General features: G+C 38.3%; 1 protein-coding gene across 3 annotated transcripts in view; it reads right to left on the bottom strand.

The window, feature by feature from the left end:
• Window positions 1-15,613, bottom strand: part of PROM1 (prominin 1) — a 63,173-nt gene that overhangs the window by 44,946 nt on the left and 2,614 nt on the right. For all 3 annotated transcript variants that reach the window (XM_053976591.1, XM_053976592.1, XM_053976590.1), the window contains exon 2: window positions 11,062-11,472. In XM_053976591.1, the coding sequence (XP_053832566.1) occupies window positions 11,062-11,281 (220 nt within the window). In that variant the 5' untranslated portion in view covers window positions 11,282-11,472. The remainder of the gene's footprint in view (window positions 1-11,061; window positions 11,473-15,613) is intronic.

Raw genomic sequence — 15,613 nt, 5'->3', positions numbered from 1 at the left:
CTTTATTGCTATCTCATTCTCATGTATAAAACAATATTTCAGTCCATTCCTGTCCATCTTTAATAGATAGAGTCAATGGACTACATACACATTGAACAGTTCAGAACCTCTCTGAATATAGGTCAATTAGTCTGACATTAACAAATTAAAATGTTAATGTCAAACTTCAAACTTGGGGTTTCTTTCCTAATTATGAGTCACACTAATGAGTATCTCCTGCAAAGCCAAGAAAACCAGGAAAGCCTTTCAGTCTTATCAAAGACAAAAATGTGTTAGGTATCTTAAAGCAAGTTTTACAGCAAGTTCAGGTTACTGACATTTTAAAATACTTGCTTTGACTTGAATGGGGCTTTGGTTGTTTCCCCAAAGCCTGAAGCCATAGCCTCTACCATGGTCAGATTTGGCTCTCACTGAAGACGTCTCCTTTTTAAGGTAACCCAAGGTTACCTTTGGTCGCCTTTACTGTTCCTGCCCCCATGAAGGATCTGCTCACTCTTGCTGTCCCTAATCCCACAGCATCACTTCCTTCTGGTTCCACTGCAGAGCAAGGTAAGAGCTCAGAAATGCTGATGGCTGTGAAGAATCCATCATGCACAATTGGTGACTGCAGAGAGGGAGGGCCCTGACACACTCACTCTGCTCACCCCATGTGCTCTGTCCTCTCTGTGCATAGCAGGAAGAAAACTCACTCTGTAGGACAAGTGGGAAGTCCCATAGACAAGGAGACCTTCCCAATTCCCACATAATAATAGATCACTTTGGTGCTTTTCCTAGATAAGGAATCTAATCCAGGCATTCACTCATATAGTCTAGACTATTCCTTTCCAATTTCAGATTGAAAAGCTTCACTCCCCTCTTCACAGCATTTTCCTCAGACAGACCTGGGACACAGCTCTTGTCCTTAGAAGAGAACTAAGAAAAAAGCCCCAGCCTCCTTAGATAATTTATCCTCCCTCTTTTTAGGCAAAGTCTCTCTCTCTACAATTGACTTTTTTTCTTTCCATTCAGTTACTGGAAACATTAAGTTGATTCAGCTTCCACCCTCTTGCTCTTCTCAAGAGGCAATTCTGATCCTCTTCCTTCTGAGCACAAATCCTGAAACAAACACAGATCTTCCTTTGCTTCAGTAGCCCACAACACAACATCATTCATTTCCATTCAAAGGTGGTGAACGGAAATTGTCTGTTCAACCACCTATTCAGGTGCATGAAAGAAATAATGAGCAAAAAGTCACCATGCCTTTTGGACAAGAGAAAAAGGAAAGTAAGAAAGGAGCTTTGCTGCTGTACTTCACCACTAATGTGCAAAATAAAGCCCTAGAACCTGTTATTACACAATGCCCAGAAAAACTTGTTTGTTGTATATCCAACAAATACATACTCAATTGTTTAAGTATTTTAACCTCTCATCTGCTATGGCAATCTGTCTTGTCACCCTCTTCCACCTTCAGCATGCAGCTTCCTCTCATCAACATCATCACTGTCTATTCCCATTCTTTGACTCCACATTATTTAATTGCATATTGTTATCCTACAGCACTCTGGCTGTCACAAAATTAAAAAACACACAATATGACACAAGCTAAAACACAATAAATACATGTTTAAGGTCTTGGCAGATTTGTAAAGCATATGCTTCTTTATTCATAACAGAAAGGACAAGCTACCAGACCACCTAGAAGTGCACCTTAGATTATACTGAATGCAGTGTGGGGCAATGTGAGAGACAGCAGGGAGCAGAGATGCAATATGAAGCAGGCAATGTGGAGATGAAAAGCTATGAGTGGGGTTGAAACCTTAGAAATGGCCTAACAGGGAGAGCTTTAGCCATAGCACAGGTAGGACTAAGCATGGTGGAACTGCTGAAGACAAGGAACTGCACAGTAGCAACAGCTGCCAAGGTAACTGGAATGTGAAATTAAGGAGACTCCCTTTACACACTCTTCCTAACAGAAAATAACATTGGTCCACTGAAGAAATAAATTATACAGCAGTGGATCAGATAAAAGTAGGTCTATGAACTTAGTTCACACACAAAAAAAAGTTCCCCATTTCCCAAAAATGGAAGTTATTCGTTAGGAGGACCGAATGGGTACTTTCAGTCTTCCACAGGAAATCCTCACACCACCCAGCTGCCCCAAACTTGAGGTTATAAACTTGAGTTACTCTTCAGCACAGTCACATTTTCTCTTTAGGCACATTCTGCTTTCCATTGACATGCACAGACAATGCTAAAGAGCCTGGCCAAGGAACAGATTTGAAGAAAAAAGAAATAGCCACAATATTAACCGTTACAAGATGCATGGAATGAAAGATTTCTCCTTTGAAAATAACCTTTGCAGGGGCTTTCTAGTTGTTCCTTGCTACAAAGAAAGTTCTGTTCTTGCCGAAGTTTTGGAAGAAGAAAAAAGAGAGAGAAGCCTTTAGAAAAATCCTTCCTTAGGAGGCTGCAATGAATTTGCATGCATCACACAGACACAAAATGAAGTTGAAAGCTTTGAAGAAGTATTCCACACAGAAACTACAGTCTCCCTTTTTCTGAAGGCAACAAAACTTCTGTAGCACACTGTTTGTGCCATGACAGCTATTTTTTGCCACTTGCTTTGCTTGCAGCAGCTACCTCAAGTTCTCCCTAGGCCACCATCTGGTAAAGATTTACAATAGATTACAGGCAAAGATTTAACTTGGTGCACTGTATGTTTGTCTGGTTTAGCACGCTGCACAGGCTCAGCAACTTCTTGATAGGTTGAGTTGTGTGAACATAATGGACTTGCAACGTTGATCAAAGCAGTAAATATGTGGACTGTATGAGCAACATTTTTTCTATTCCTTTATCTCCTCAGGAGTTGCTGTAAACCAAGGAAAGCACAGAAAATCTTCTCTTGCATAACCTGGATTATTGGAAATATGAACACAGATAATTAATTGAGAATGATATGCTGGAGCCCTGCTGACCAGATCACCTCAGCGACAAGCATTCTGGCAGCTTCCCTGAGCCTCCACAGAAATCCCTTTCTCTGCTTCCCCATTTTTGCAAGAGCCACAACTTTCCACATATGTTTGATAACTGGGGCATACATATTGGTTCAAAGTACTACAGAGACAACTACTTCCTCCAAAAATCAAAGCAAAAGTAAAGATTGCTACTCTGAAGAGAGCTAATTAGGCCTGATGCTTGGATTTACTCGGTACAGGTATCTTTCAGCTGAGTTAAACAGCCAAAGCAATACAAGTAGTAGCAATAGTCACATTCACAACCATAATCACAATTTAAAGTTCACCAAAATAAAATAATTTTGTATATTTTCTGTCAAAAGAAAGATCTATGCTATGTTATCATGCAATACAAGTCATCAATCACACAAGTGTTTTTAGGTAAGAAATTTATGTGCTTATTGAAAAAGGTGTCTAAGTAGATTTGTGAGGCTTTTTTATAACTGGCAGGCTTACACTAAAATGTATATACTGATAGATTAGTCAGCTTAAACTACACTGATTAACATTTGTGCCACCTGGGTTTCTCTTCTAACATGAAGATAACTCACTTCTGGAAAAAGGAAGAAGTATACTCAAAAGCTTTAATACATACATGGAAAACTTTAATACTGTTAAAAGTATAATTAACATTTACACATTTATTTTGCTCCAGCAACTTTTGTATTCACTTGGAAAAGTCACCATTTTGGTTACAATCTGAAAGTTACACAGACCATCTTGAGAAGTAAGAATAGTGAGAAAAAGGGAGAGGAAAAAATACCGATTGTCATTTTCAATGTAATGAAAATTGACTAGCAGGACTGTGGAAAGATTTCTTACAAAGATCTATGGAACTGTCCTTACTTCAGCTGACATCATTCAAGAAAAAGCCATCACTGAACAAGACTTAGAAGTTTATTGTTCTGTGGACAACCACCTAAGCAAACTACCAGACCACTATACTAGGGCTAGGCTGTGCTATCTTATTATGATGGTCTGTAACAAAGAAAAGAGAAGCTCAAATGACTGCCTTTCCAATAACAGGCAGTCTCTGTACAGTGTTTCATATGATTAACTCAAAATGCTTCATAGCAGCCAAGATGATGAAAGAACTGAGAAGTCCCTTGGAAGCTTGTGCAAACATAATTCCAGTAAATTCTGTTATATCCCCCCCCCCGCCTCCTCTCTCTCCCCCATCAGTTCCAGAGCTATAAGTTAGAAATGAGAATGAGGTTCAGCACTATGTGGATAGCTAAGCCTGTAAAAATTAAATGAAGGGGCAGGATACATACCAGTGGTAAGCTGGGAAAACTATGGTGCCTGAGAAGAGTTGCCTGAAAACCCAAAAGATGACTGCAGCTGCTGTAATTTTCCAAGAGGTTCACCCATCATGCCAGATACTGTGGCTGATTCAAAAGCTGTTCTGTCCCACTTCCCACTATAGGAGATGCTGCAGGTATGCTCTGCAAGTCTCAAACAAGCTATCAAGCTTTTAGTGGTGCTAAAAGTACAATAGTGCTAATTATCTAAATATATGCATTTCTAGAACATAGTACCTTTGCTTTTTTTCTTTAAAAATATGCAAACCCCACCAATGAAGACTCTACTTAGTATGACAAACAAACAAGGCCATGTTCGCTCACAATACTATCGTGTACACCCTTCCCTTCCTTGTAGTCAGCATCCCCGGATTTAGTTGCATCCAGAACTTATCCTCTGTGCACTGAGGCAGGGAATGCTGCTGATCAGCCTGCTGGCTATACCTTGTGTCTCCCACTAACATCCACAGACAAACAGAACAGGGTCAGGAGAGTTTTAAGGACTGTCCATGCTGTAACTATCAGCAGGTTTCCTGAGTTCCTCAGTACTTCACACAAAACATGCCTAACCCACTGGCCAGAGATGTTCCCACAGACAGAAAGCATGTAACTGTCTCATTTGGAATGGGGAGAAGTCAGTTTAGATTGGGGAAATATAAGCTGTCTGAATACCACACAACTGTAAGCCTCTTTAATTTATGATTATTATTAAACTCCAAGAGGCATGGCTGTTTGAGGTACCCTGCAGGAATTACCACAGCCATCTGTGCTAATGCCACTTTCAAGTACCCTTCCCATGGAAGTAACCCAATGCCCTCAAGCTCTACCTGAGGTTTGTTTTCTTTAGTTTCTCCCTTCTGTCCTAAGTGTTGAAATTGTAAAGTTGAACTGATGTTTTCCAATTGCTGTCAAAGCATGTTTTTTTCTCCTAGGCACAGCTGGCAGGCAGAATTACACCAGATCAGGGCAAGCACTGAAGACATCATAGAGAAAGAGTTCCAGTTGGGCATAAAAAGCAAGAATTCCAGATTATCAGCTATGCTATAGTGATTAAAAAATTACTTCCATATTTTCCCTAAAATGCCTGTCTGCAAAAGAGGTTCCTTGTTTACATAATCCAAAAGAAGTGGGCAGGAAGGCATCATAGAAGCCTTAACATTTGCAACTGTAGTTTTCTGTGGCAACCTCCAGCAGATCATCTATATAAGCCTCCCCTCCCAAAAACCTCTGTCTCCTCCCTGCCTACAGAAAGTCCTTTTGACAAGCAATCTGTTAGTCTGCCATTCTGATTAAATCAGGGGGGAAAGAATTACTTTTCTGGTGACTAAGAAAACTAAAAAGCCAGCCTTAAATCTGTTTCAGAAATGTTCTCAGACTGCTCCTCGCTTACATGGGCATGTCACCAAGCAGAGCAGCTCTTAACTTCCTAACATGAAATGAGCAGTGATTTTTCACACTACTTCCTTAAATGCATATGAGTGGGCAGAGAAAAGAAGAGGCTAAATTATCTCATATCTTCCTTCTGTTCCATCTTCCCCAGTATTTCCAACATTGCATACAAGAAATTTCTTTCACTGTATACACTGTATTTCCAAATGAAGGAGCACTGTTATCCCAATTCCCCATCCCTGCTGTATATAACACCTGTCACTGCATTTTGCAGTGCACCTGTCACATCCGCATTTTTGATATACACACTTAAGCCACTATTATAAATTCACACCACAGCTCTACTCACAGCTGTGGAAAAACACCAGAGGGATTGAGTGAAGGCACTGACTGTCACTTGACAACAGAACTGAGCCCATCTAACAAGCCAATCTAACAGCTAACTTACTAATGGGCAGATTGCTCTTCCCCTCTTCTCAGCTCCTGTACCAGTTCCACCTATGCTCCCAACCCAGCTCCAAGATGAAAGCTTTGAGAAAACTAACCCACATGAACAAGGGGGTTGCTATCAAACACTAGCTCAAAAAAGTAGTATATCACATCCAAACTGAAACTTCACACAACTGGAAAAAAGGATATCCTAAATTATGTCTTTATGAAACGTCATAATGGCTGTAGGTACCTGTGCAAAATTTTATGGTGCTGGACTGTAGCACCTGCAGAGTCAGAGCCAGAGCACAATCCTTTTATCTTGTGCAGACATGCACAACATTCCTGGGAAAATCTAAAGTTTAAAAATAAAAAGGCACTACCAACTACACAGAACTGAGCTTAGCTCCAAAATCCAGACATACGCATTTGTCCACAGGGGACATTCTTCCACAGGGGAGCTGTGGAAAACTTATTACTAACAGGAAGCAAAGTAAAAATGAGCACTGAAGAATTAGTTACAAAAGGCAGAAAAGCTAGTTTGACACACGCACACACAAAATAATTCTGCCTTAGTAAGTTTAAGTGAGGGGGTGATAAAGTGTTTTGATTACTTGCTTTAGAACCTCAACACAGCCAACAGATTAAAAAAAGTTAGTATCCTAGGAGCTCATCAAACCTACCCAAAACAACAGGGTTTTGCATATGCATTTTCTATTACAGTTATACTAGCTGCAGATACAGTTTATTTTCACATCAAGTTGCAGGTTTCTTCTGTAAAATATCTGGAAATAATTTAATTGCTGAATACACTCATGTGATTTATGACTGAGATAACACAAGACTAACCTGCTGAACTTTACAATCTGCAGCTGCTATAAAGGCTGAATAGATGAGGAGAAAAAGAGCAAAAGGGGTCAGACACAGGATCTGACATTAAAATATTCAAGTTCTGATCATCAGTCTGATAAAACTGTTCAGCAAGCAAGATTCTGCAGTCAGAAAGAACTGAGAAGCGTAGTCCGGGTCTAAAAATCATCTTGTTTTTGTTTCCCACAGCAAACAGTATATTTAACTCTTCACACTATCTTTTGCCCAGAAAGTACCTGCATTCAACAGTTGACTTTTACGTTGAACTCCCACTTTAGCAGAAATGCTTATCTAGAGTAAAAGTCAGAAGCTGGAGAAAAGCAGTTGTAATTTAAATGGTAAAACTGTTCTGCAGTATGTTCAGCTACAGTAGGGTAAGGTAAACAGGCTTGTAAGTTTTTGTTGTATTTCACCTAAAAATAGGACCAGGAGCTTTATTCCCAGCTTCTTTCCTTTGTGAAGGCTTCATATTTTCATTACAAGACAAATTGTGAAGCCAAAGATTTGTTGGGCACAGCCTGCTGGCAACTGGCATCTCAGATTAACATTCTCTTATTGCAACTAACAACTGTTTCCATGGGAACAAAGACAAAACTGATAATTCATAGCAGCCACAGCATCATACTGACCATGCCCTGTCCATACCAAGTTCATATCTGATGGTTTCCAATACAACAGATGACATGCACCATCTCACAACCATGAAGTGACAACTTTATCAATAAATCAATGCTACAGTTTATGAAAAATTTTATGTAAGAAAAACTGATTATTCGTTTTGTTAGATGTCCTCTTTCTTAGCTAAGTGATAGAAGGAACTTGTAATTTTCCTATTATCATCTCTTTATTTTAAGTGGTGTTATTAACAAGAAGGAAAATGACGCCTCTATCCTCAACAGTCCTCAACTAAAGGAGGAGCAGCACAATCATTACCATGGAGGAACAAAGGCACGCTGAGATTAAAGTCACCTACTGAGCCTCAGGAAGCAAACCAGTGACCTGCAACTTTTCCATTCCAGTGTATCATTAACTCAAAGTAGAAGCTGCTTCCCTGAATAAGAGTTAACTCATTCCCATTTACAGCAGTACATCATGTGGTAATGAGTACACAAATATTTGACTGGTGGAGTTGAAAGCAGAATCTATTTAGACTCACTGAAGCACTGCAATCAGATATCCTAATTCACTTCTTTTGAGCTAGTTTCTTGCCATATCCAAAGAGCACAGCGCTGGTCTTAAAGATTCAGCAATTTAAAAAATCTTAAAGGCATTACAGTTCCTTGCCCTGGTTCTGTTACTGTACTTTACATAAGAACTATATTTAATCTGATTAATAACTTACCTATTAAATCTAAACTTAAAGTTATATTTCCACAAACTTGGCGGCATGAACAAATTTAGAAGGGAATAAATAATTACTTATCTAGATGTAACTAGAAGAAAACCATCTCACAAAATATTTCTTGACTGATTTTTTCTTTAATATAAGTGATCCCTTTCAACTGTTGAGTCTTAGCAGCATGCAATTAAGAATAACATTTCCCAAAGACTCTCATGTACTTACTATCTTTTTTTATCATAGCATAATAATAGAGCATAAAGGCATATAGTATATGTAAATATATAGTATATATTTATACAGTATAAAGCAGAAAAGTGTGAAGTATAAAGGCATACTTTGGACGGAAGGACTATGAATGTTATCCATCAGAGCACTATTAGAAGATGACTTGCAAAGGCAGGAGTATCTACATGCAATTAGACAATCCTATCACTTCTCCTCCCAGGTAAGAGTAGCAATACACTGGAAAACGGAATGTTGAGTACTTCCAAGGAAAAAATATAAGACTACTAAGATCAAAGGTCTAAGTGATTGCTGCCAAGGCTTACACATAAATGATACTTCTCTATGTTGTGGTTATAGGCAATACATTGGGGCATCAACCTGGAGCTAACTGTTCTGAAGCACCTGTTCTATCGGAACGATGAAGTCTGAAATAGAAACATCAAAAGGCTTGATTTCTGTGCCCATCTGTTATCACGTTTATTTTCATCTCTGAATCAGAATTAACTCTATTTCAAATTAAAAAACCCAAACAAAACAAAACAGCCATTTTAAATATGTAACTGCACCATTAATACACTGAATGTGAAAACAGAACAGCATATGGCAAAAGAGATTATGGGGATTAGCCAATTAAATGGTATGACTCAAACCGACATGATCCGCCAAATCTGTGTTTTGCAGTGAAGTATGTGGGGCCATGGGAACATGACTTCACTTAATACAAATTACAAAGGCAAAGTTCTGAAAATACCTGATTTGGCAAAAAGTATCTTCAAGGAAGTAAGGAGAAATAGGAGCTGTTCAAGGCTTACAAGCTAAGAACAAATTTTTTACTTCTTTAATGCTGGAGTTTACAACACCAACTTGATGTAGAACTTATTACTAGCAGTCCCACCAAAAAATAACCTTGACCATAAAGTCCATACTCACTAATTATTCACATGCTTAGGACACAGGATATTAATTCTGACACACAAGACTACAGACCAAATTCTTGGTAATACAGAAACACAGTAAATGTCTCAGTGAAATCAAGTTTCTACAATCGTAAGAGAACAAAATATTCAAGAAGAGCTTTGGGCAGAGTGGCGGTATGCTTCTAGGAGCTGAATGCAGATGGCAATCCTCACCATCAGGTCTCACAGAGACACAAATAGCTCACCTGATCATTTAACAGAAGGAAAGAGGCAAAAGAAGCAGAGGTATCTGGAAACAGTGCCTCCCAAAGGTGAGATTACTGTCACCTTCATGCAACTGCCCTCATTACACCTTGTGCAAGGTCTGCTCAAAAGACACATCTTACAGAAAACAGACCATTTTTTCTGGCCTCTTTTCAGAAAGGCCATTTTTTCTGGCCTATTGCAGAATATTCTGTTGGTTAACCCCTGGGATTCTGAGCACTTGCCTAAATACAATTCATTCATTCAAGTTCAGCTGAGCTCATTCTTCTACAGTTATGTCAGAGACGCATGAAGAAATGTCAAAAATCCAAGCAAACAGGAGTTCACAGATATCATACACATATGTGACCCATTAGACTAATGAATTTAAGGCTTTATATTACTAAAAGTTTAAATTTATAAATTGAAAGCTGTATTACAAAATAATATAAACACCTTTTATACACAGTTGCAGCTAAACCACCAAAAGGAATCAGTTACAAACCAAAGCCATTCTTAGATTTAATTAAAGGTTCATCTTGATACAATTTTAAATGCCAGACTATAAAGAACCTTTAGCACTTTTAAGAGCTAAGGGAAACAAAAAGCATGTTGAAAAGTTAAGTTGATAAAACTACCAAATCCACAGCACCACAATTTCCAAAAGCACCTTTTAATCAATACAACCTCAATAAGGTTGCACACACTTCTCCAACATCTTAAGTTTTCCTTTAGAAGGGACAGCTTAGTAAGAAACAAATGGAAAAAAAGTCTCATTAAAACAAGTGCAGTTTCAAGTCTTAACCTGACAGCTTTCAAAGGAACAAGGAATACACAAGGCTATGTAATGGACCTGCTCTTACATAAAACTTGACCATGAATGCACATATATGGAAACAAATGAAATTTATTTCAAATTTCCTGCGCTAAATCTTATAATATTATAACCACCTGACTGTTTATCACAATATGCAAAACTCAGCTGTCTTGTATGGATTTAATGGTAAATACAAAGCAGCTTATCTTCTATCTCATGCTGCTTCAGTTAAGAAAACAGCCTCAAATCCATCAGTGACAGCTCTGAGATATGTAAGCAAAGTTCTGTGAAAGGTCACCAACATTTCATTTTCATTAACAACCTCCTCCCCATTATGCTTAGCAGAAAAATATTCTTTTATACACAACTGTACAGATTTCTAAGCCATAGCATGTGCTACTTACAAAGCCCTTCATACATTTCACTTCCTGATTATGGCCTTGGTATCAATGATAGGGTGTATCAATGTAACAAATAAAAATAACAGCATCAATAACAAATCTGTATTTTAAACAGAAGTAGTTTATCTGCTTACCTTGAGGAAAAGTATTTGGCTGTACTAAATACAGGAATGCATGTACTATTTTAAACAAAATTCCTATTGCCCCAGGTTCATGGTATGCACCTGTATCATACGTCTTGGCTGGTACAAATCCAAAATCCAAAGTTCCAGGAGGTGGTTTGTATATAGGCTGTACCTCTGAAATTGTACTTCCACAAAACATCAGCAGCAGCAAACAGAGTTCCACAGCCATAGCGAGCAGTATTCATAAAATTGGAGGTAGAGGTAATTGTCCGACCAAGTCTAGAAATCTTCAATACATTCACTTGAGGAGTAGCTTTCTAGCCAGAATGCTGGTGCACTCTCACACCGTTAATTCTTAAATGTATTTTTACTTCAGAGTGGTACAGCAGCCTCTTGTGAAAATGACTCAACGCATCATCTCTGGCAAAAAGAAGAAACAGCTCATTAACACATGTGCAAGCAAATAGGAAAGTGCAAGACAACCTGCAATCTTCTGTGAAAACTGAATGTATCAACAGCTGCAAAAGTGAGCCTGACAGGACAGCGAAGAAAAACATTTTGAGGTTTGTGAATGTTATACCACATACATTGTACTTGAAAGAGGTGGAAAAAGAATTATGCACAGTTCCAGGTCAGTGAGTTTTCAAAAACAAAGAGAACGTTGATACAGCTCCAAGGGAAACAAAACTAAAGGAGCATTGCATGAATTGCGCTTCTGACTAAGTACAATATGTCATGTCACAACAATTACACAATGCATTTAATTACCACCTGATGGTTCTGTAGTTGATAACACTTACTACAAGTCATACCCTGCATTTCTTTAACTTACACCTTTTAGCAAAGCCTTCAATCCTAGATACTCTTAACTGTTTTCCAAGATTGAGGAAAAATTATACATCACTGAAAACTTATCAAAACAAAAAAACAACAAACAAAAAAAAACCCCAACAAAATATCACTCTCTTGACAGATGACAATGGGTGTCAGCAATTACTTTCTATTAATTCAAGCTATCTCAAAGCTCTCCTTAAGAACTGGAGAAGTCAACAATTTTTATTTACAGCTTGCTAAAGCTGAGACTTTGGATGGTTAAACATGTTTAAGAACATCCTGAATCTACAAAATGGCAGCAGTTCAATCTACCACTACTCTAAGAAATGTAAACAGAAATACCCCTGGCTTTCCAACAAATTAAGTGACCATGTCTCGATCTACAAGAAGCCAGGTAAGACTCCTTCACTTCAGTGTGCAACAGCAGTCTCTGAGGAAACAGACCAAAACCAACCAAATAAAAGGCAATAGAGAAGCTGCTGCCATTCCCTGGTTCTGGAAGCTGCACACACCTGATGAGTGTGCCAGTGAGCACCTCGCTGACTCTCCCACCCATCAGCCCAGCTTCTCTTTGGGATGCCTTTGTGATCCCCCAGAGTGCCACTGGCAGGGCCGTGTGGAAGCACACTGCTCGTGACAAGACATCACTTCCACCCAGAGAGCACCAGCTGCCTTCTCCAAGCACAGCTGGGCCTCTGCTGCCCTTTTCAGCAGCACAGTCCAAGAGAAAAGCTTTCAATTTCCACCTTGGTATTCAGACCATCCACCAGCAAGAATGACAGCAAAATAACACAAACACCTCACAGCTTCAGTCAGCCCAATGCTACACCAACACCTTGACTTCCAAGGTACTTCCAGGTCAAAGGGATGCTGAAGACAGAGACTTAAAATCTGTAGTAAGGCGAGACTTAAATCTCTCCCACGCTTTACAGTCTCTGGTTAAACACCAGCTGCCTTTCTGAAAACCAGTACTTTGCAAGAAGTCAAAAACACATTGCAAGCTTGTTTAGTAGTCAGCGCCGCACTCAAAGGATAGATCAAGAAAAACATGGAACAAAGGAATACAAGATCAGATCAAAGACCTAGAGACAGTTTTGTTTCTCCACTGTTCAAATGAGTTAAGAGGGAACACTCATCTTTCTTCCTCATGGCTTATGAAAACCAAGAAGAATGAATAGTAATAATGCTATGATTAGCACAATTATCCAACCCTTATTCAAAAAGGTTATGTTAGCAACCCCTCTGAAATATGCTCAACACAAGCAAACAGTCATTTAGAACACATAATACCATGGAAAACAATGTTCTGTTAAAGATTAATGAAAGAAAAGTTCAAATCCAAAATATTCATTTTCCTCCTTTAATTTTTCACTGAGACTAGTTTTCTTCAGCCTAGAAGATACTTTTTAGTGAAGTTTTATGATATGCACATCTTGCTCTAAGGCTGAACACAGAATTGGTCAAAAAGTGAAAACTGTTTAGGCTGCAGTTTATTATCAAATCTCCAGGAATCTACAGGAGAAAATATCACAAGACCACAAGTAGATGAAAAAAAATTATTTTGCCTTTATGGCAGAACAGTAAAAACTGTGCAAGTTGATACACTACTGTTCTGATGCCAAAATTACCTTTGGTTTTACATATAATCCTCATATATATTCATAGCTCTGTGGACTATTATTGTATAGCTATATAGTTTCCTAGCTAACTCCAGTACTTTTCCTATTAGACAAATTCCTGAAGGCCTGAGCCACCTTCTCAAGACAATACATATAAACAAGGTAGAGCTTGTAGCAAGGAGGGGGGGCTTCAGAGGGGGTCAAACCCAGGGGGGAATTACTTAATTAACTGCACTTCTATTTGGGGATTCTTGTCAATTATGTTAATTTGCTAAATTTATAAAAGTGTAAAAGCTCTATACCACGTATCACATGCACATTTTCAATGCAATTTCAGTATGCATGTCAATGTGTTGTACACCTGGAGGGACCTTCATTAAATGGTAACCACTTTTTATCGCCTTAACCTTGTTTGGCTCTTGATTTTAGGGGCTCAAAGGCAACAGTTCATTTTTTTTTTCCTTTAAAAGAGATTTGAGTATTTTTTCTAAGTCAGGTTTAGTTTTCTGGAGATTTCTGAAGTATAGTTGCAACACTTCAGTGAGTCAGGAGAAAAAGCTCACACATGGTAACTGAGCCTTGATTTCAAAAGTTAAGGAAACAGATGCAAAAGCATCCATTTCACTGAAATGTTAGGTGCAGCTGAGAAAGATGAAATTGAGAGGATGATGACTTCTTTAACTGGTGTCTCAAAGCATAGTTCTCTGTAGTGCTCTGTTACATTAAAGGGAATGCAGAAGAAGATAAAGTACACACACAACTGTTTTTGGTAAGATTTTAAGTTAAAGACAATTTAAAGTCTATCTAATTGCACAAACAGGCAAATAAAATACTTAAAATGTTCTCCCAGTACAGGAAAACAATCACTACACCTTCTAGAAGTAAGTAGTCACGTATTAACCAAGATAAAGTGGTTCGTTTTAAGACAAGGACAGTACTGAAATTGCAAGGACACTCCCTGTACTGCAAAAATTAACAGTGTTCTGCTAAATGGAAAAACATAAGTCTCCAATTCTACAGAGTTTTCAGTCAAGCTTTTATAAAATTCAGGTGAGTTTCCTGCAAATCAACAAATCTCTAGAATTATGACCATGTTCTCTTCTTCTCCCTTTGCTGGCAAATATATCACAGCAAACATGGTATATTAACTCTTAGAGTATTTATACTATATAAACATAGTATAATCTATACTGGGCAATTCCTCCAGACTGACACTAGTTCTCCTTCATACTACACAAAACACTACTATTTTCAAGGTTACATTAATAATAATAATAATCAGGAACCTGCAGAAACACTATTAAACCTATAACTTAAGATGCCTCTGAGCATCTAATATATATTCAACCTACCTAAAAATAACTCAGATTTAAAAAACTCCCAGCAGTTCTCCTTTTCTTCATATCTAAAAGAAACTTAGCTGGGAGCTTATTAGTAGTTAAACATGCTAGACAAACAGCATTAAAGAGGAAAAATCTATCCCTGAAATCTGTAATTCTGAGAACTTCAAAAATGACATACACAGGAGTGACACAAATAAAGAGAACTGAATAGCAGTTAATGCTAATCTTCATTGCAGCATGTGGGCATCTCATTTCCTCAGGCACAATGTGGTATCACTGCAGTCAATGAGTTACAAGAACTGCCAGTACAACTCTCTCCAAGTTCAAGTAAACAGTGAATGAAAAGAAGCTGTGTGAAAGTTTGAAATGCTTACAGTAATTATCAAATAAGCTACCAATTTCATTACTACACACCCTGTGAAGTATTTAACAAGTTAAAATAAATTAAAGATTTTCATTATTATGTGTGGTTTGCAAATGTCCATTTGGAAGAGACTCAAGCTTTTGCATTTTATTCTGTGGCTGACATTAATATGTACAAGTCGCTAAGCATAACTCCTGGGGTTTTAAACACTACCTGTGGAGAACACCGTCACTCAAATATGCAGCACCATTATCATCTCAGATATATCCTTGTTACTAAAAGTATTTTCCAAAACCAACCTCTGCTTTAAGTTTAACAAGGGAAGAGGAGACAGAGTTAGATGCTTTAGTTCATCAACTCCTATGATACACCAACTCTGAATAACAGACCTCAGAGGCAGC

This window comes from Vidua macroura, chromosome 4, assembly GCF_024509145.1.
Source record: "Vidua macroura isolate BioBank_ID:100142 chromosome 4, ASM2450914v1, whole genome shotgun sequence".
Taxonomy (NCBI): domain Eukaryota; kingdom Metazoa; phylum Chordata; class Aves; order Passeriformes; family Viduidae; genus Vidua; species Vidua macroura.
This window is presented reverse-complemented; position numbering and strand designations above follow the sequence as displayed.